Source organism: Drosophila virilis, unplaced genomic scaffold, assembly GCF_030788295.1.
Source record: "Drosophila virilis strain 15010-1051.87 unplaced genomic scaffold, Dvir_AGI_RSII-ME tig00000111, whole genome shotgun sequence".
NCBI lineage: Eukaryota > Metazoa > Arthropoda > Insecta > Diptera > Drosophilidae > Drosophila > Drosophila virilis.
In genome coordinates this window covers 1-20,982 of record NW_027212797.1, presented here as the reverse complement: position 1 = coordinate 20,982, position 20,982 = coordinate 1, and the positions used below count along the sequence as shown (strand labels likewise).

Genomic DNA, 20,982 nt, shown 5'->3' with positions numbered 1-20,982 from the left:
ATATTTATCGTTATTCGCCGCAACCCTAAAGTATGCAATGTTTGCTGAGAGGGATTATTCTATACGAGAGGCTAATTAATGAAATTGAATATGGAGAAAGAAGTACATATCTTATCAGTATTTAATTATATTTTTCTTCTCTTGATATTTCTAAAAGCTCTGATTATCTTATTGAAGTAATAATAATATTTCCTAATGTTCACATCTTTACTGCAAATCCCTGCAGAAATCCTTTCTAAAATCTCTCAATAAATTCTCCAATATTCTGGGAAAATTACCGAAAATTCGAATAGGGAATAGGGAATTCGCAAAAGAATTCCACAATGTTTCGAAAACGAATTTAAAAAAGAAATAATTCTACCATATTTCTCAAAAAGACAGCTATACAAGCATTAGTTATAAGAGCTAAGATTTGAATTATCTTCTCATTTTTTCTATTATTATAAATTCATCTTATCAATCAATTAGCAAAACTTTAAACGGATGCAGTGCACATTAATTACACTCAACGTGCAACAATAAAATGTAAACAAAGGAGAGAAACTCTTCGATTCTATAGAAAAACTTCCTCACAATTGTTTTCCATTGCCAATTACAGTGAACCATTTCCCGACAATAGGATCAAGTATACAAAGGGGGGGTGGGAGTGCCTACCCCACACTACTCCCACCCATGTATTATATTCAAAAGTAATTCCCTTTTGGTTTCAGAGACTTACCGTTATTATTGCTGATGGCGAATCGCTGCTGCAGCTGCGCTGCCAGCGCCTGATGATGCTGGGCGAGCGGTGTCAGCGGTGGCGCCGTCTGCTGCCCGACGCCCAGCTGCTGTGGTGCCGATTGTGAATGGGGCACGCCGCCGCTCAGCGAGGATGTGTCCGAGGCGCCATCGTTGCCGCCGCCATTGGCCATGGAATTCTGTTGATTGAGGCTGGCGCCATTGAGCATGGAATTTGCATTGAACTGTTGCACGGATATCGAGTTGGGCACCCCCCCGCCACCCGACTGTTGTTGCTGCTGCTGCTGCTGCTGCTGCTGTTGTTGGTGTTGTTGTGAGAGCAGCGAATTGCCGGCGCTGCCATAGGTCGTGGCATTAATGGAATTGTTGGCTTGATTTATGGAATTATTGTGGACGGCTGAGAGTAGAGAGCCATTCGCGCTGGCTCCACTATTATAGTATGACTCCTCGCCTGCAAAGAGACAGAAGAGAGAGAAAGAAAGTGAGAGAGAGTATATGAGTAAGAGAGAGAGAGAGAGGGAGAGAGCTTGCAGTCATTCATAAATGCAGCGAGCTTTTGCGGCAAAGCTCTGCCATTCAGCTTGCACGGCCAAAGCTTTCGCTAGCAACTTTCACCAGCAGCGCCATCTGTTGGCGAGCGGCGGTAAAAAGCTAGCCCTGGGCCAAGCAGTCACAACTTGAGGTAGGTTCGATTTATCAGAGTTTTTCCTTCTTTTTTCCCGCTTCGATTTGGCATTCAGGTGGCGTGCGTTGTTCGGCGTTGTTTGGCTGCGACTCGGCGACGTCTCGCATTGACAATTAGCTGCCGTTGATTAATTACCATCGAGAGAATGCCACGACGTCGCCGGCGACAGCCAATGGAAGTGTATCCCGCTTTGAACATCTGCCCAGACGGACGGATATGTCACGGCTGAAGTGGAAGGAATCGAACCCCCCCTCGTCCTACTTTGATGTACAAACAATTTAGCAAAGTGGCAGCAAACCTGGCGTCAGCAGCTCGTGACTGAGCCAAGTCAACGTGGCTCGTCATTGGCTAAATCGTGCGTGGATTATGGCCAATTTCCGTTTGTTGACTCTGTCAGCAACGCGCACAAAGGCCAAAACTGAAAGCGAAAGATACATTTGTGTGCGCGCCTGCGGTCCGTTTGCTAAAGTTGGCCACAGTTTGCCGGCTTATAAAACTTTTGTGCCTTCTGCACAAAAACAGAAAGCCAATGGGAGGATTAGATGTGAGCTATATGATTAGCCTACAGTTCACAAATACACAAATACATGTGTGTGTGTGTGTGTGTGTGTGTGTGTGTGTGTGTGTTTAGCTCACAGTTTAAACCATGAAAAGTAACTCTGCGGGCGCAAAGCCTTTAAAAATGAAAGCTGAAAATCTAGCTAAGGAATTTTTATAAATTAAAATCAATTTCACAGTATAAACTGCTAAAACAGCTGCCACAATGAAGAGTGGTCGACGAGGAGATACCCTGTGCTTGAATGGAACACCCTGTAACTTTGTCTGAATTCGTATTTTATGAGACTTTTTCATAACAGTCTGTCTTAAACAAAAGCTCACTTTGTCTCTCACCTTATCTCTAACGTTGACTCATTCACTTAATAAAAAGTGTGCAAATTTTTAAGCATGACATGAATTCATGAAAATCGCAGAGAAAGGTGACATTTACAAAAATTGATTGACAAAGTAAAACGAAGAGCGAAAGGCGGAAAGAGAAGACAGGAGAAAGGTGAATAGATGGAAGATAGGGGAAGTTGAGTGGGCAGAAAAAGGTTAAGGTAGAATGGAAGAAAGTGAAGTTGGGAAAAAGAAAAGGGTGAGACAAAAAGACAAGGCGAAAGAGAAAAATAGGCTGAGAGAAAGATAATGTGAAAAATTGAAATGAAGAGTTAAAAACAGCAAGAAACAGTGAGAGCGAGACAGATGAGAATGAGAGAGATAAGGAGAAAGAGAGAAAAAGAGAGCAGTAAAAAATAGAAGGAGAGAAAGTTAAGAAAGCAAAAAGAGAAAAGAGGTGAGAAAGACGTCTGAGAGCGATGGAGGAGGCGTGAAATGAAGAATATCGGCGCAGGCGAGTGAACGAGAAGACGCTTATGATAAAAAGAGAGGGAGTGTGAGACAGAGATTGAGCAGGGGCCATATAGAAAGAGAGAGGTATGGAGAAAGAGTGGGAGACTAAGCTAAAGAGGTCGAGAGAGAGAGAGAGAAAAAGGACTTTTACCCATAACCCTTTCTGTCACTTACCCGGCTCTGGTATATTGCCCAGCGGACTCTCCGGCAGCAGGATGCCCTTTTGCACTAACTCATCGCGATTGGCACGTACAGAAATCTTGCGCTCCAGTGCTGCAAAACAAGTGTTGAATATTAAACTGACTGACCAACACTGAAAATGGAGCAAAAATCAAATCATAATGGGAGAACTTACATTTGGAGGCGGCTTCGAATTTTTCGCTCTTCTTTTTTCGACGCCATTTCCAGGGCTTGAAGAATCTGCCCAGAGCGCTCAGTTTGCTTTTGCGCTCCAGGGGCGGGGTGCGGGTGCCAGAGCCCAGGCTGTTTGTGCGTATGGCGGCGCCATTTTGTTTCTTGGCTGTAACAAGAGAGGAACAGATGAAACAAGGAAGAGATATAATAATTAGCGAAATTGTGTCAACGTCATGAAATTGTATTCGACAAAATGAAAAAAAGATGTAAAAACGCTGCGCGGAAGCGGAAAAGCGATCATCCAAAAATGGGGCGGCATGCCCCCGCCCGCCCCTTAAATAGTTTTGTGTAGCATGCGGCATGTTGCAGTTGCAACATTATTATAGTTGTTGTTGTTGGTGTTGCTGCTGCTTCTCGGTTGAAAGCGAAAATTACGAAAACAATTTCAGCTTCTCTGCATTATATTTTTTATGTAATCAGCAACTGGATGATGATGATGTTCAACATCATTTGACAATTCAATTACAAATTCGCAACGAGTTTTCGCTTCAGCAACAACAATCAAATGAAGAAGAAGAAGACGAAGCAGAAGAAGAAAGCCTGCATACAAATTCTAAGCAAATTGTCTGCCATTAAGCGACATCGCTCGGCCTGCATATAAAATAGCCAATAGCCAGTTGAGTTTAAGCCAAATCTAATTGGCCAACAGGCCAAGCCAAGGCAAGGCAAGGCAAGGCGCAGCAATGCTTAAGTCCGTTTCGGTGGGAGTTGAGCCCCCATTTTAAGATTCCCCGAATCCCCCAACTATTTATAGTCTCTGATATTTGTGCCTCACTTGTCAATCGGCTAAAACACACACACACACACAGAGAGAAGGGGCCGCTCTTTAAGACGGCTGAAAGAAGCACAAGGTATAAAAGAAAACAACCAAGAGTGCTTTAGTCGACTGTGCTTAACGAGAAGATACCCTGTACCTTAATATATATGCGTAACGAGAAGCTGCATACCAAATATGAAGTCTCTAGCACATTTAAACTCCGAATTGTGTTAAATAAATCAATTCTTAACTTTGATAATTATCGATAGTTTAAAAAGAGTTATCGATAAATATACAGACAAGCTCATTCCGTAAAAGTAACTGGCTTTTTTTACAGGGTATAAGAAAACAAAATTCCATCTGACATTTGCCACTCGACGAGCTGTTGCAGCAGCTGTTTCTTGTTTGTTGTTGCTGACTCTGATGTTGTCTCAGATAAACTGGGCACACACACACACACACTTAAAACACACACCCACACTGTCTGTCACACACACACACACAAACACACACACATACACACTCATCTGTTGGTATGGACAGCATTCAAGCGTTGAAATTAGGCTACCTACAAATAGCTGGAGGAGAATTCACACAGCAAAAAATAAAGAACGTAGAAGAGTATAAAAACATTAAAAAAAAATAGTTAAAAGCAAAAAACAGAACCTCACTCAACGAAGCTCAAATACTCTATAAGATCCCTATCGTAAGACTGTCTTATGAAATAATGCAAGTCGAATTGGAATACCCTGTAGTAAAGTGTTTTTGTGTGACAAATCAAATAAATCAAAACCAAAACTGTCGATAATTTAGTTTGTCAGATATCGATCAGCAATTCGATAGTTTTTGTGCATTGTTTGCTATTGAACCTGCTGCTATATATTTATGCTCTTAAGTACGTATTTTAAGGTTGAGCAATTAATAGTCAAAAGAAATATTAGATCGTAGAACTACGAAAAAATGCAGAAGTCAATAAGTATCGATTTTGCTCCCTTATAAACTATCGGTAAACATAGAGATAGAAATAGAGAGGAATGTTAAACCGGAATTCGAATATATATAGCCAAACAGCTTTAAGAATTTCTTCTACTCTGCCTTGAACACACATTTCTTGATCGCTTTTGTACTTAGTTTAGCTCTGGAAACTTTGGCTATTTAAAATTCATAAAATCATGAAAGTACACTCAGCTTACGCTGTTACACAACACTGTTTTCTGGTCACAAACTTTGTGACACTTTTGAGTTAAAGTTCGTATACTCTTAGATGCACTCTGGGCGTCTCTTTGAAGCCGCAGTCTGTGTGGCCCTCACATAGAGTGTATTTATATAAATACCGCAAAATGTGGCAAATGGGCTAAGAACTATTTGGCTTCCTCCATGCCAGCGAGCGGCAGCCGGCACCCTGCCGGACTGGGGCACGTTCGCTGTGAGCTGCTGCTGCTGCTGCTGCTGTTATAGGCCGCACTCTGTCAGCTGTCCCAATTGTGGTCAATTGTTGAAGCAGCTTTTCATGCTTGATTTGAGTTGCATAACGAGGGGCAGCGACAAAGGGGCAAAGGTACAGAATGTGTGTCAAGCGGGGCAGAGACTGAGAGAGACCACTGGAAGTGTAGCTGTTGAATGTTGCACAGCCTGAAGGCGATGAAAAACCACAACGGAAACGTTGCCGCATTTTAAATGGCGCCAGAGAAATGAGCATATTTAAAGTAAATGAAAATTCAAGCTGAGAATTTTCACAAACGCGTAAAAACAAAAACTGAACAAAGCCCCCGAAACGCTGTCAGCTTCGCAGTCAACGTCGCCTGCCAACATAAAAAATGATTTTTTGTCGTTTTTTTTTTTTTTTTGCTTTTGTTTATTTATATTATTATTTTTACATATTTTTAGGCCTGTGCGAAGTAGAAACAGGTTTTTAGCAGAGCGGGGAAACAGCGGCAACTGCTGTACGTTTCAATGGATGCAGCAGCGGGTTTTTGGCCGTGTGGCACACACTGGCTACAGATTTGGCTTCTAAATAAGTGACAAGGGCGGCAACAACAACAACAACAACAGAAAACATCAACCAACAACAACCATTTTTTTTTTAATATTTTATGCGAACGCGTGGAAAACGAGTTTTCGCGAAAGTTGTTGTGGGTTCCATTGTTGGCGCTTGTTGTTGTGGTTGTCGTGGTTGTCGTGGTTGTTGTTGTTGTTGCTGTTGTTGTTGTTGCTGTTGTTGCTGTTGTTGTTGTTGCTGCTGTTATTGCTGTTGTTGTTGTGGCTCCACTGTGCTGTTATTCTCCCGCCTGAATACCTCCAGACCCATAACACATACAGCTGACAACAAAAACTACTATTTTTGTTTATATAAATTCTACAACAAGTAATTTATAAGCACAACATAAATATGGGCAGGCGCTTAGCCAAAAAGAATTGTATTCGAAAAAAACAAATATAATCCCCAAACTAAATTTTAGAAGATGCTAAACAAAAGACTCAACTACGTCTTTGACATCGCATCGCATTTGGCTTCAAGTTTTAGCTGAGCTTTTAATTTATTCACAATTTATATTAATTATTATTAATTAATTTAAAATTTCAAAAAAAGCCAAAGCAACTTAATTTGAGACTAAGATAAATTGTTAAGAAAAACAACTTAAGTTTGGCCAAAAATTCAAAAACAAAATTCAATTTTTTTTTGCTTTGATTTCGTTTGGTAAAAAAAAAGTCATTAAGCCCAAAAAACGGTTCGACTTTGACAAGGCTGGGAAAATTCGCAGTACAAGGTAGAATGTTGAGGAAGTAGCTTTATATAATACGCTCTATTTCGATTTGCATAAGCATAAGTAATATAGATCTCATATCTCATATTATGATCAAAAGGCCAGCAACTATTCAAAGCGTCTAAATTTTGCCAAAGTTTTGGTAGCTTTGGTTACTCACGGCCTTATCAGAGCTACCCCTTCCCCTTGCGACAATCAATTATATCGCAATTCTATTTATGCACATACATATCGCACATATCGCACATGTTGTACATATCGTATATGGCTTATGTAAATTGTCAATTGTCGTGCTCCACTTAAAGCTCAGTCAAATGCACAGGTATGCGTGTGTACGTATGTGTGTGTGTGTGTGTATGTAGATATACGCTCGGGCAGCGCTGATAACTAAGCCACACAAATTGACAGCAACAATCGCAGCAACGAATTTATATTTACACAACGTGACACACAGAGCACAGCAATTATTTAACAAAATATAAGAAAAATAACCAAAATAATAACAAGATTGTCAGTTTTTCAGGCCAAGAAAAAAGTCAACGTGTCAGAAGTCAAACAAAAATGCAAAAATAAAAAAAAATTTTAAATTTTAACAAAATAAGCAAAAGTGAAAAACCCAAAAACCTAATTAAGGCCAAAGGAAAAACCCCAGCCAAAAATTTAAATGTCAGCCAAAGAAAGCAAGTGGCAAGAAATCCCACAAAAATGGATAAAAATAAAAAAAAAAAACATTTGGTCTATAAATTGCTGCAAATTGTGCGATTTTTTGCAGAGCTTTCAAAAGCCAAACACAAAAATTGTTTGGCTCGAAGGTCGCAGGCGATGCCAATTGACGCCCAAACAACAACAAAATACAGCGAAAAGTGTAACGACAACAACAACAACAACAACAACAAAGACACGAATTACTAAAAACAACAACAACAAGGCGATTACTGAACTAATTTGCCGTGTCCGTCCGCCTGTCTGTCGATTTTGATTGCAATATGAAACCTGAAATTAATTGTAATTACTCGCTGGCAAACAAAAAAAAAAAAGCCAAAAAAATGAGATAAAAACGCGAACCGTGTGTGGGCTCCCAATCGGCGCAGGGGCAATTGCTTTGCGCAGGCAGGCAGCGGGGGGGTTGGGGCCAGGGGTACGGTGTGTCATAGAGGGGGGGGGCAGCCCAATTCACGCCTGGCCTGGCACGTATTTTGACAACGGCATTTCGGAAATGGAAAATGCTCAATGGAAAATGAAAATTGATGCTACTTGAGCCTGTTTTATATACCCTGCAGCCATTAAAAATGAAGAGTGTGAAAAAAGGGTATTATGATTTGGCGTGAATCTATGTAACAGGCAACAGTTGATATTTTCGATCACATAAAGTACAAGCTAGGTCGATCTAGGTTTGTCTGTCTTCTTCGGAAACTAAAAGAACCAAAGATCGGAAATAGTTTCGTATGGAAAGAACATAAATTTGGCCATGAAAATAAGTCTAACCAATTATATGCGATATTTCCCAATGGAAAATATCGATATATATCGATTTTGAGACATAATCTTTAAAGCAGAAACTAACAAAACCAGGGCCTGAAATTAGAAACATATTTTCATTTCATGGACATGAAAGCGAATCGAGTCATTTATATTCGATATCTCCTACATTACCTCAATATCGATAAATATCGATTTGGAGGCATAGTTTTCAATGCATAAGCTACAAAAATCATACTTTAATTTTGAGACATATATTCGAGAGAACCTCTCTAAGCAATCAGAGCAATGCGAGAAACCATTTTTCATAGAAGCAAGATTGTTTCTAATGTCAGCTCGGCGCTTAGTATAGGGTATCTTCAAGTCGAGCACTGTCGACTACAATACTTTTACTTGTTTTGCAGTGTCGCCGTGTTGCCAAAGCGCAGCAAAGCGTTCAGTGCACATGCACAAAATTCAAATCACATTACGTATACGCAACGTTGCGCAGGCAATAGAAAACGTGAGCGTATCACATTGGCAATGGAACCACAGTTGGTGCATTAGATCCGTGTGTGTGTGTTGTGTGTGATGTGAGAGTGTGATGTGTGTGTGCTTATATGAATGACAGCTGCGGCACTGAAGCGCAGCCAATGCCAAAAATATAAAAAAAAAAAAAAAGTGACAGAAACTTTGGAGCGCGCGGGGATGAGATCAGAGGGTAACAACTGCAGCTGCTCATAACTTTACTATCGATAGTTGTTGACTTTGGGTTTATGATGTGAAATCGTAAAAAAAAATATAATAGAAAGAAGAAAAAACTTGCAGAGAAACTTTGGAATATCAGCTTGTTAGAGCTATTGATTTTCATATTGGCAAGAATATTTTCTAGAGAAAAAGTTAACTAAACAAATCTATTCAAGACGAAAATAAAATGAAAGTTTTATCACAGCAAATGATTCGGAATGAGTTATTCAAATTAGTCGTTTGAGGGTATGTCTTGAATTTGGAATGCCGTAATTTCAATATGTCTAATTAATTAATAATAATTAGAAATTAACAAAATTGTGTTTTACTGGCTGTGGTGTCATATTATTAATTTTTCTATGCTTCGTAACCGTTTTACTGACTGCGCTTCATTACAGAATAGTACAGCCCCGTAAAACATATTATGGTCACACTCTTAGGATCGTGAATCGATTCTCTTTTCTTCGTAATCGTTTTTACTGACTGCGCTGCATTAACTACATAAAACAAAGTATAGGCTATTATATACTCTTTTTCCTACACCTTGTTATTTACTATGCTTCGTAAACGTTTTACTGGCTGCGCTCCGTTAGAGAATTGTTCAGCTACGTAAGACAGCTACAGCTTGTTACTTTTTCTATGCTTCGTAAACGTTTTACTGGCTGCGCTGCTTCGTTAGCTGTTTATCAACACATAAGCAGCTACATAATCCGCAAATTCTTTTGCTGTCAAACAACATAAATATAGAAATATATGACTACATATAATGGCCGCAGATTGCCTCAATCTACCACTCACATTTATTTGTTTTTTAGCTATTTATTACATGTTATTATGCAAGCCATAATTTATTTGAAAACCGACTCGCCCTGAGCACCTATTTATAACGCACCGCATTGACTGGTTAGTCAATTTTCTACCCACCACGCGGCATTTGTAACTCCTAAGCACAAACCCAGCAGACGTAATCAGCCACCTCCCGCCCTCCCCTCAATCGTTTAACAGTTTGCACGCGTATGTCAAAGTCAAAGTCAATTACGATAGACAATTCCGGCGATTACGTGTATAGGCAAACGCGCAACTCTCGCAATTGTCAAAATATTGTGACGATAAGCAACCAGAAATCAAATGAGAGCGAGATACGAGTGGGGGAAGGTAGCAAGATTTATGAGAGACACAAAAAAAAAAAGTCATGAATAACAAATAGCCATGATTCATGGGAAAATGCAGAGAGCCAGACACAACAGATCGAAAAATATAACAAACGGCAAATTAAACGCATGGCCATAAATCGAAAAAAAAAAAAAACACAGCAACAAGATACATGCAGATATATCCCACAAAGATGTTGTTTTTATGGTTGTTGCAGGCGCGTGTTTTGGGCCAATTAAAAGGCATTTCGATGCAACAAACAACTCGCAGCTAATTGCATTTAAATTGCATCTGACATTTGACATATTCGTTACACGAGCCAACAATGACATTCAATCAGCCGAATGCCGAGTAAAAATAGCAGAGAAATGAATACAACACCCAGAGAATCGCATAGAAAGGCGCATGTGGCGCCGTTTAAGTGCCAGCAAGGGTGAGCTAGAGAGGTTTCGTAATAAACTAAATGATTAAAATAAATAACTAGAAACAAGAGTCAAGTTAAGCGTAAACGAAGATTAAATACTCTTGCCGTAATGAGAGATGTGTGATGTATTTTTGTATGTTAGCCACAGAAAGGTGTGAATCGAGCGATAGTTGATATAGATATATATGATAGATATGGAAGATATATAATATAGCTAAGGTTTCCAATTGTTTTTTGCCCTTATATTGGAAATATAAAACCTGGGAAGCTCCATTTTGGATCTGTGATATCTACGGGGGCTACACAATACAAAAGCTTGTTATAGATTCGATATTGCTCTTATGTTAGGAGCGTGCCGTGTGCTTAGTAAGCAATATTTGGAATAACATGTTATAGTGATTCGATGCGGCTGAGTTAAGTAAAACTTCAAAAGAGAGCAGTACGTTATATATAAACAGTCACATAAAATATAAGCCTTATGGCTGGTGAGCTGCCACACTTTGTGATAAATATAAAATACCCTTTGCAAGGGCAATGAAAATATGCACTGAAGCGAAAATATGCAGTGTCTGTGACCCGCAGGCAGCTCAAATTACCAACAGCAACAATTTGTATTAATTTGATTTCAGTTCGGAGGAGAGCTGCGTTGGGGTGTGTTGCGGCATGTGGTTAGCTGCCTGGTGGCATGTTGAAAAAATTTACAACATTGTTCTGTCGCCCAAAGTGGCTGTGGCAAACAAGTTTATTGGGACAAGCCCCAAACAAAAAGCAGAGCACACAGAAAAAAACAACGACAATATGTTGGGCATAAAACGAGGCTCTAACAGAAGCCGACAAATTCGGATGAGGCAGCATATGGCCAAATATTTGCGCACAAAACAAAGAGACACAAGGCAAAAAAAAAAAATACGAAGAAAATATAGAGAAAAACAAATAAAATTTCATTTTCAATTAACATAAACTTGTGTAAATCAAAACGAACAATCTGCGTTTAATAACCAACAGCATATGTATGTGGGCCGCATTTGCCTATACGTATCTGACAGATACAGATACAGCTACGGATACAGCTACTGCAACGGATACAGAGAGAGCACACAATACAACGCACGCCAAACTAATTAAAAAACATTTCAATGTACTGCATTTGACTGGTGGCAATTAAAAATTGCTTGCTAAATTGGTTAGCTTTAAAACAAGGCAGATGAATCATTGTGCGTGGACTTTATCTCTGAATTGCTGTCATCTCAAAATAGTTTCACATAGCCAAACAAATAAGAGCAAATATTTTAACAAACTATTTTAATTTTGACAGAAATGTTTAATATAAAAGAGCGCCAGTTTGGCGCTATGCAAGACAAATCTGTGGAACAGGCAGCAAAATCGCATTCGAGAAGAAATAGTATCTGCGAAGAGGAAGGTTCCCTACTGCGAGCTACTTTGATCTACCTACCGAACAATAGCAACAACGTACAAGACCTCATATTTAAGGCTAAGTGTGGTTTATACCCTCTTATGTATAACCAGGTTAGATGCTAAAGAAAAAGTATCACATATTATCTAATGAAAAGGGGGCCGAAAAAATTACAGAAATGTTGTTTATATTTTTTCAGTCTCCACATAATCATGAGTTAGCAAGGTGCGTGCCTTAACCAGTTGGGAATTATAAGCTTTTATGTAAAGTAAATTGCTTTTTATGTGGAATGGCTAACAAATGTCTATAAATTAGATACAATTTGCTACTAATTATCAAAACAAAGCAACAAAACGCCTTAAATATTATGCGAATGGGTTTAAAACTCGCAAATAAAATCAATAGGGTGCAACCGACTACTGCGCAAATACTCTGTTCTAAGCTGGCAGAAATGTTGTTAGTTAAGCTATAAGCGTGAATTGTCGACAGTTGAGTACCACATTCGAGCATTGCCATTGATGTTTAATGAAGATCAAAAGCAATATTATCGATATTATTCAACAATTTTAACCCTTCTTTAACCAGCTAGTTAATGCTGCTCATATATATTTAATCAATCTAACCAAATGCACAGTTTACACATAAAACACATTTGCTTAAAACCTTCAATTAGTAAGCCCTCAACTCGTCTCAATTGATTTTTAAGCTTAAAACTTTGTTCTCTGATCAAAAGGCAATTAAAACTTGAATATTGCAGCCGACAAGAAGCCAAAAGCCTTTAGATAAACACTTACAAAGTGTATTGCTGGCAGACACATCGCCAGGCTAAAGTTGTATCCTTTGTGTGTTTTTAAATACAGTTAATTGAATTTTCCGCAAGCTAGTGGAAAACTTTTGTCAAGCAGCAGCTGGCAGGAGAGGCATAAGGAAACTTGCACGCTGCTAAAAAAAAAAATTGGCAGATTTCCACGGATTCGCAACGGGCTGGACACGGGCAACAGCTGAACAATCGAACAATGCGCCGGCTGAGATAAGCGAAATTATGATTGCAAGCGAACTAGTTTTTATCTAAGCCCCATTGCGACACAATCACCTGACACGCATCCGAATGGATATCAATTCAATCTCCCCCCCTTTTTAATTAAAGCAAAGGCGAGAGCTTGACTGCAATGCAGCTGGCTGAAAGATACAAGCACACTCTTATTATAGCTTCATTAATAATGGGAAAATTGAAAAGCGAAAAAAAAAGTAAGCAAGCACATTTTAATGAAGTGGCGCTGGCCACGTGCCACATGAGCACACATGAGATCATCATCATCTGAGACAATCAAAATCAACGTCAAGTCGCAGCCAATCGTTGACCGATTGAAAACGTCTCATCTTTTGACTGAATGGGGCGAATTTGCATATATAACTTATAAGAAAAAACGGGAAAGTGAGAATAATTGCTGCAAGCCGAAGTTTTAGTACCCTTTTATAGATATGTGAGAATTGTAAAGCAGGAAACGGAAAGAACTCAGTTTTCGAGCGATTCTTCCTATATATTAGTGTGATCTTCATAGATTTGGTTAATACATACACAGCATAGTTTAATTAGTAAATGACGAGTTTTTGTCCAGATATTTTGAGTAGAAAAGAAGTTTGTTAGAGCGAAGTTGCCTAGAAAGAGAAAGATAGGCAGACGGGGACATATTTATGGCAATATGAATTCGAAAGTAAATACTTTATGTACTTGGAGAAGTCTGAAGGATGTCTGAAGAATGTCTGGGAGATGCATAGAAGGGCATTACACATTTCATTAATCCATTTATAATATTCTCTAAAAGAGTATAACAATAAGTACAGCGAGATGAGCAACTCTTAGTCAACATCAAGAGCCAAGCTGGGCAAAAAAAGTGCATTCCTTAATCACTTTGTATTTATATTGTCATGTAATTACGAGAATGTAAGCGGGCTGAACTTTTAGGAAAAGGCGAATCTATGGGGAACATTAAAATGTGCCCAAATTCCAATTCGATTTCCCCCAGCTGCCACGAAATTTAAATGCCCCTAAATCGATATTTATCGATTGTTAATAGAAAACTTCCATTAAGACCGCAAAACCATTAACACTTCAACCTTTTCTCTTCATCTTATTGGCTTTGCCACACACAACGTTTTTCTAGTTCAAATGTTAGCTTGTTTTGATTTCCTTCGAGTGTTAGCCCAGCTTTGGGTGCAGCCTCTGTTGATCGATCAATGTTCGATTTTGTGATTGTGATTTTGTGATTTGTGTCAACTGACAAGTTTATTGGCATAGTTAAGTCATAGTTAGTCGAGAAGCGCGAGGTGTCCGACGAGGGTCATTAGGAGCAGCGTGTCGCATTAATCACGCAGTTAGAAAGGCTTGATCTTCGTGGGTTCATCTTGGCTTTGGCTTATGACTGGTTTCATTTTATGGCGTTTCTTTTTTTTATAAACGCTTCGAAAAAGGTCTTAAGACGCCGCTGGCTAAAATGCCTTAAGCGCTTTTTAGTGGGCCTCGTTAATTGAAGTTTAACTCTATTTTAAGTGGCAATTTGTTGGCCTCAAGGCCACACGATGAACTATAGACTGTACACGTTGTTTTCGACTTGAACCTCGAATTGTGGAACTTGAACTTGTGCTGTTTGAAACTAATTTTAATTGAGCACAACAGATTTGCGCTGGAGAGCTTTTTGAGTTATTTTGAAGCTCTTCATTAACATTAAAATAAACAGAATTTCCTCAAACCACTTTTGAGATATCGATATACTACAAATCGATAACTATCGATGGCAAATATAGCACAATTTTTTGCTAAATCGTAATTAAATTATATACTTGGCTCAATCTTTTTTTAATTTTTTCTCATTTTCTCAGGACTTAAAAAACTTGAGATGTGTTAAAGCTAATATTTCGCTTTGAACCGCGCAACGCCGCCTATTTCTAGTCTCTTACATGACAATACTGTTAAAACCATTTAAACAATCTTAATTTTGTTTAATTTCTCAAGAATTCGGCCGCACTTTAAGCCCGCTCACATTTTGAGACGCCAGAGTTATCGGCACGCGGTAAACTCACGTTTTATGCAAACAATTCTTATCTTCGCATACAAATACGAAACGCCAATCGATGACAAAGAGTTTCATTGGACCGACCATACAAAATGCTATCAAGTTGCTTATCAAAAAGCCAAAAATGAAAAAGAGGGAAAAAACCTAAGCTATAACTGCGTCTGGTAGGAAAAATAGTTACTTAAAAACCCAACCCAAGCACAGCTCGATTGCAGCTATTTTTAAATCGTGACTGGCAACAAAACAATAAAAACAACATGACTTATACAACTTGTCGTTTAGCTAAATGATGAGAATAATAATAACGTGCCAGATGATCATGATGTTCGTAATGACGATGAGCTGAGCCCCATTAGCACCTCAGTGGCTCCGGCTTCGTTAAGATGCCCGCCCACAACAAGATTCCCACAATTGTGGGCTGAGAACATAGAGCGCAAAATTATTTGTAAACAAATGGGGAAATGTTAACAACTTGCGAGTTGTCTTGCGTAAGAAATCGCCAAGGCGAGCTGATGCGGAAGGCAGCGAGGCCAGGGAGAGAGGAAGGGTCTTATTACAATATCGAAGCGGGAAGGCGCAACAAAATAACAAAGTTAATCAGCAAACACTCGACGACGTCAATTTATTGATTAATACCCTTCGATTAGCGTGCCATAGAAATATGGCGAATGGGCTGTAACAGCGAGCGCGGGGTGAGGCAGGGACGGGAAGGGGCGGGGAACAGAGCCAAATTTGTTTCATTCAACGTTTTCTGTCAATTGGCGCCGTCAAGTCCGTCCTAAAGAGCAGCCTTTGAGTGTCTAGGCAGTTGCTAATATCTACAGATCACGACTGAGTAATACCCCTAGAAATGATATCATGCTTAGATTTAGTTTGTAATCTGAGAAGTTAATAGATTTATTAAATATACATAAATATAGTAAAAGAGAAGACATAGTTTAGCCATATTTCTGGTATTAACTGAATTTAATAATAACGATAATTATTGCTTACGATATTTAATAGAAGTTTTCCATGCTCTAAACTGGTTTGTATTTTTCGATAAATATATCGATAGAAATCGATAACGAAACTTGCGATCTGGCGTAAAAGTGTGTTCATTGAGCTTCGACTTTCGTTTTCTCCAGATATAAAGCACATATATATGTATCATACCCTTTTGTTGTCGCACCCATTTACAGGGCATCACAATCAAATTATATTTGGGCGCCAGAGCCGAAGAGCCGCCAACTAACCGCACCGTTTGGTCGACCGGCCCAACCAGACAGTCAGCCAGCCCAATCGACAGGCCTGCCGGCTATGCGCAGCCTTGTCGCTTCTTTCAAGATATAAATAACACAGCCCCACCCACAAGAAATTATCCTCTCTGGCCAGCCTTTTGTGTCGCCACACGACAAGCGTCTCTGCACCTGCGTCGACCCCCAAGGGCGTTGCGAGGGGGGGGCCTCTTCACATGTCAGTTTTAAATTTAAAGTTGTTGCGTGCATCAAAATTGTTGTTGTGGTGTTGTTTATATATATATATGCTTTTAGAGGGTATTAAAGTTCTGCCATGAATTGAAGAATGAAGAAACCATCTCCGACTCCCATAAAATATATATATTCTTGAGCAGTATCAACAGACGAGCTAGATCCGTCTCTCTAATTCTATCCCATCTTGTTATTGCAGGCAATATGTCGCATCGAGCCGGATCGAAGCACTATATCATATAGATACCCTACCCTTTGCTGTTTATCAATATATTGTTAATCAAACTTGCATTTCGAGGTTTCACTATTCTGCCAATATCGAACTACTATATCATATAGCTGCCATAGGAACAATCGGTCGCAAAGTGGGATATTGGATGTATAACTTTTTAGTGCGTTAAGATATCTGGACTAAACTCGACATTTACTAGTTAAAACTGTGCTGCTTTAATAACAACAAATCGCACCACTATATAATATAGGTCTATAGGAAGAATCGGTCAAAGACTGACTTTTGTATGAAAAAATAATCCATTATCCAAGATATTTTCAACAAAATCAGCATTCATGAGCTTCAATACTATCACATAGCTAGAAAACCATAAGACAAATGTCCAAAAGGGTATTAATTAAACTTCGGCGTAAACCACACGTTCTTGTTATTATTATTCTCCTCGTCGTCGTTGTTGTTGTTGTTGTTGTTGTTGTTGTTGTTTTCGCATTCCATATTTGTAGCCTGTTTTGTTTTCAAACCGAGCTACTGTGCAAAGCTCTCGTGAATGTTTCTGAGTATCTATCTGGCTTTATGAATACTGCAGCCGGCCATTTACTGCCTCTGCGACTGCCTCGCACTTCTCCTCGCCTAGCTCTTTCAACTCTGTTGATTGGATAGCTACCGTATTTTTACAGCTCTAATCGAAGCTGAAGCAGCAGAAGAACTGACAGAATGGCCGACAGGCGAAATTGGCGTGCAAATTGAAAGAGGCCGAAGGAAAAATTCTCAATGCTGCCATCAAATGAAATTTAACTGAACGTCAAATGGGCGGCGCTGACATTGAAGCACGGGGGTAGGCGGGGCTGGCGCAATTTATCGATAGGCTAAATAAAATTATCGATTTTCGCAGTGCGCAAAATAAAAAAAAAAAAAAGAAAGAAAAAGTCCGTTTGAAGTTGAGTACAGCATCGGGAATTGACGGCAATTCCAGAGGGGAAATGAAAGGGAAGAAGAAAAACCGTTTGATGCTCGCAATTTAAACGAAATTCAAAAACGTTGGCGGATTGAAGCTAAAGAGCGACAAATAGAAACAACGACAGAGAGAGGGCGAGTGAGAGTAAGTGCGAGCGAGAGAGAGAGAGAGAGAGAGGGCGCATTCGTTTCGATTTATGTTTTATTGAAGGCAATTTTTTCGTTGCAAAATAATTGCCAGATGTGAATTGTTTTCTATTGATACAAATTATATAAATGTACTCATATATATAAATAAACTTCCCAGCAAAGTCATGGCTGTATACTCCACCCCCCTCGCGTCCGCCTTCCCCGCCCCCACACTGGACAACACATTCTATTTTATTTATAAGCGGAAATTAGAACAATTGATTTTGGTTTGAGAAGCGAAATGGGAAATTTTCCCAAAGCAATAAATGGTTGATTGAAACGGAAGCGATAAATGGAGAATTATGGGCTGCAATAGCAAAGCTAGAAAATGATTTAAAGCGAGAAAGTAAGGATATATTCGGCATGCCGAAAACTTAATACACTTTCTAGACATAGGCATTACGGATGTGAAAACTAAGACTGAGACTTAAAAAGAATGAAAAATGAGCATTGAAAAAGATAGACGGACAGTCGGACTTGGCTTAACTCAGTTCTTGATGCAGATCTAGAATATATAGACCTTATGGGAGGTGTCTTCTTCTATGCGTTACACAATTCCTGATGAAATAATAAGACCATCTATAAAAAGTATTCAGACTTCGGCAAACAAACACAAGTATCCGTTTTAGAGATTTGCTTTTGCAATTGATTATTCGCTTTTGCTTTGCCCTCACATCCGTAAACGTTTGTCTATAAATTTGGCAAAGCATTGAACTCTGCTTGATTTTCGTCTTTTAAAATAGAGTGGGAAGCGCCCAGACCATTTATGGAATTTCCGCTGAGCTGAGTGGAAACACACCTAATTTAACTCAGGTGCCTCATCTACAGTTACGATGCGGCTTGCGGCTAAATAACAAATTCTACAGGTTGTTGCTTTCGATATTGCGCGCCTTTTTCGCAGATACTTAACACTGATTAAATACAAAAAACACTTCACATGAGCTTTGGCGCAAATCTTGTTTTAGCTACAAATGCGCTGTAATTTCGTAAATTATTGCAAAAAATGCGCGGAATGCGGTTAACAAAGGCAAAGCCAAGCAAACAACAGCAACAACAACAATCTATTGACTGAGACGTTGACGTTGACGGCGACAGCGGCAACAAATGAAATGATTCATCGACTCACTTTGACACACTGAATTAATTAACCATGCCAACGATTTCGTATCGCACGCTCTATCCCTCTCTCGCACTCTCTCTCTCCCTCTCTTTCGGTCAATCTGTACGCTCTCTTCGACACGTGCTCTCTCACTTGAACTTGAAATACGAGCATTTTAATTGCCAACAGAAATTTAAATACCAATAAAATGCAACAACAATAAACCAAGCAGACGTCGCTGCATTCTGAAAGTTCTAAAAATAGACGGGCATCTCGCGTTGCTTTTGTTGTCATTCGGAATGTGCCTGAAATTGCAATCAGGCTCAGGCACACCGCACTTCGGCTCTCTACACAGCCTGAAAGCCGAACCGAGCCGACAACAAGAAGTCTCCGCTTGATCACCAAAATATATTTACGCCCTCTGCTCTATGCGTTACGTATATTTTGGAGAATGCACTCATGCCATCTCACTCGCTCGCTCGCTCACCAAGCACACACTGTTTACGCTCGCAGCTCCAATTTCTTGTTGTCTTTGATTGATGATGACGATTATGACTCAGTCGATCAACTGATGAGCATCATCAAGAGCGGGAGCGGGCGGTAAACTTGACTGACGGCCTCATAAAAAGTCTACACAGCGTGGACAGTGGAGTGGAGCGGGCTGCTTTAATCGAACATGGTTTAGCTTTGTTAGGTGTGAAGAAATAAAAACAATTAAGCCAATTCGAAAAATAAATAAATAAAATAAATGCAAATGATTTGCCCAAATCAACAAAACGAGATGCATATCTGGGATTAACAGTAATTTGACAAGCTTAAGAGCTTTTGCGAGTGTTGTTCAACTTGCACAGCCCAAAAACTAGTGTTAGTTAACCCACTTCAGCATCCACAACAATTCTCACATGTAATCCTCTTTCGCTACCCCCCTCCCTATACCACCTCATATTGTTTGCTGTGGACAACAGCAAAAGCGTTGACAACTCTTCTGTCGCTGCTCGGACCCCAATTCCGCAAACTTCAAACCATGCCAAGCCCCCTTTTTTAACCAATATCCCCTCTCCCCCCATCACAGCTATTCATACGGTCACATTCAAGTGCAGTGAACCATTTTGGGGCACGTCGCTGGGCAACAAAAGAACAAACATTTCCGGTTCTGCGGCAGATGTGTAAAAACAAATAGAAAAAAGTTGTTGTTAACAGACAATCGATAAAAAAAAAAAAAGTAAAGTTGGAAAACAAATTGAAACAATGGCAGCAAATAACAAAAACTGTTTTTATAGTTATTTTCATTTCATTTTATTTCATTTAACTTGAAACTCGCAGCTCAACCAATCGAAGCGATTAATGGAGGAAATTTAATGGAAATGGGCAGCGAATTGAAATTGTTTTTCTAACAAAAACAACACAAAAACGAAGCATAAAGAAAGTAAAGGAATTTGTTGGATAGCTTGCGATAAGATATCAGAAACTTAATCTCGCGAACTTGTGCGATAATAAAATGTACATAAAATTGTTGTCGTTGGGCTCAGAAGATTCGACAGGATAAGATCAAATGAATATATTATATAGTACACCATTTTTTATATTTCTACACGGTTCCAAGTTTCTGTCGTGTAAAAATTTAATGATTTATATATGCTATTGTTACAGTAATAACATAACATACTATGTTATTGTAATAACATATCTTACTATGTTATTGTAACAACATAAACTATTTAATACTGATAACTACTCAACTATGTTATTTAACATTTCTGCAATCTACAGAGTTGCCAGCCCGGAAAATTTTGAAAACTTACCACCATTCGCATTGATTGCATTCGATTCCTTGGCATTGCCTTGATTTTGGCTGTGCAAAATATCAGAAAGAGACAACGAGGAGGCAATTAGCTGACGTTTTTCCTCAAAATTAAGAAAATCCATGGAATTACTGCGCTGCGGCGTCACAGTTTGTCACCGACTTCTGCATCTTGGCCACAACGCACAGCTGCTGCTCCAGCTCAGCGGACGAGGAGGGCA

At 39.3% G+C, this 20,982-nt stretch overlaps 1 protein-coding gene across 1 annotated transcript in view; it reads right to left on the bottom strand.

Annotated features, from left to right (window-relative positions):
- Window positions 1-20,908, bottom strand: part of LOC116650008 (phosphatase and actin regulator 4-like) — a 44,698-nt gene extending 23,790 nt beyond the window's left edge. Inside the window, exons 1-4 of the mRNA XM_032433327.2 lie at window positions 20,763-20,908; window positions 3,168-3,332; window positions 2,987-3,085; window positions 719-1,189 (exon numbers count right to left, since the gene is read on the bottom strand). Coding sequence (XP_032289218.2) covers window positions 719-1,189; window positions 2,987-3,085; window positions 3,168-3,332; window positions 20,763-20,886 — 859 coding nt within the window. The 5' untranslated portion in view covers window positions 20,887-20,908. The remainder of the gene's footprint in view (window positions 1-718; window positions 1,190-2,986; window positions 3,086-3,167; window positions 3,333-20,762) is intronic.
- Window positions 20,909-20,982: the final 74 nt, after the last annotated feature.